General features: G+C 33.8%; 1 protein-coding gene across 1 annotated transcript in view; it reads left to right on the top strand.

Annotated features, from left to right (window-relative positions):
• Positions 1-1,258, top strand: part of LOC106518889 (nebulin) — a gene marked incomplete at its 5' end in the record, with an annotated part of 42,099 nt that overhangs the window by 21,491 nt on the left and 19,350 nt on the right. Inside the window, 1 exon segment of the mRNA XM_014010322.1 lies at positions 494-586. Within this exon segment, the coding sequence (XP_013865776.1) occupies positions 494-586 (93 nt within the window).

Raw genomic sequence — 1,258 nt, 5'->3', positions numbered from 1 at the left:
AAAAAAAAAAAAGTCATATTACTGTACCAAATAATCCAACCCAATCTAAAATAGTGTACAGTTTTACTCTGTAAGATATGGATCCCTTTAATATGTGTGGATATTTATAATGCAGTAATACAGTACAATTTTATCTGTTAAAATATGTGTTTCCTAATAATTATTGTGCTACAAGGTAGTAAACTGATCTGAAATGTTTAACACACAAACAGATTTGGCTCAGTATTTGGAAAGAAAACAGACAGTTTAGTCTCTTTTTTGACCAATTAATGCAAAATAAACACTTATTAATAATTTGTAAAGTGTTTACAGAAGAATCAATAACCTATCTATGAACTCTTTATAAGCAATCTACAAGGGGAGCTTTATTGTGAAGTGGTACCTGAAATCCAAATCTAAATTAGGTATATTATAAAACATTTAATGAAGCTGCTCATGATCCTCAAATAAAAACCAGGCTAACTGGTTGCTTCCATTCCTGGTTTGAACAAAGATTCATTACAAAGAAGAGTTGGGAGGAGGAACAGCATTGCCTGAGACCCCTGAAATGGAAAGAGTTAAACGCAACCAGCGGAACATTAGCACGGTACTCCATCCAGTCACCCCAACGTTCTCCTCTACCTCAGTGTTTTCCCTCCATAATTCCCTCGTTGTGTCCAAGAACCAAAACAGAACTGACTCCTCATTTAATCTCTTCTCCTAAAAACATAATTCCACTTTTTTTCTGCTCTACTTATTTGATTCATTTATTCTAATCTTGAACTTCAAAGACTCATTTTTAACAGAAGAAACATTATCTAGAGCTTTATTTTGATCTATAATCAGCTCACTTTCACAATGCAATAGATGACCAAAGTATGACTCAGTCCACTTGTCCTCTTATGGTCCAGAGTTATTTCTGTTTAAACTTCCTGTTTCTKAGAGAATGAAATATGATGCAACCATAGATATTGACAAAAATCATGGGTGTAATGAAACATGAATGTGTATCAAACTGTCTGGTTTGAGTAATCTGATYAGTAACATGTTACTAAGGATCATCGCTCTCATCTAGAAGAGGTGTAATCTGACTTTTTGGGGTTAAATGGGTTCCTAACTCTGAATCAGGGCCCATATTTATAAAATGTCTTAGAATTCTTCTTAAGAATGCTGCTAAGAGTGGACTTAAGTGTAAAATAATTCTTTGTTAAAAGCTGAGAGTAAAAGTAAGTTGTCAAGCGTCTCAGTCTCACTTTAAGTGAAATGTAGGAGTAATTCT

This window comes from Austrofundulus limnaeus, unplaced genomic scaffold (assembly GCF_001266775.1).
Source record: "Austrofundulus limnaeus strain Quisiro unplaced genomic scaffold, Austrofundulus_limnaeus-1.0 Scaffold67, whole genome shotgun sequence".
NCBI classification, from domain to species: domain Eukaryota; kingdom Metazoa; phylum Chordata; class Actinopteri; order Cyprinodontiformes; family Rivulidae; genus Austrofundulus; species Austrofundulus limnaeus.
This window is presented reverse-complemented; position numbering and strand designations above follow the sequence as displayed.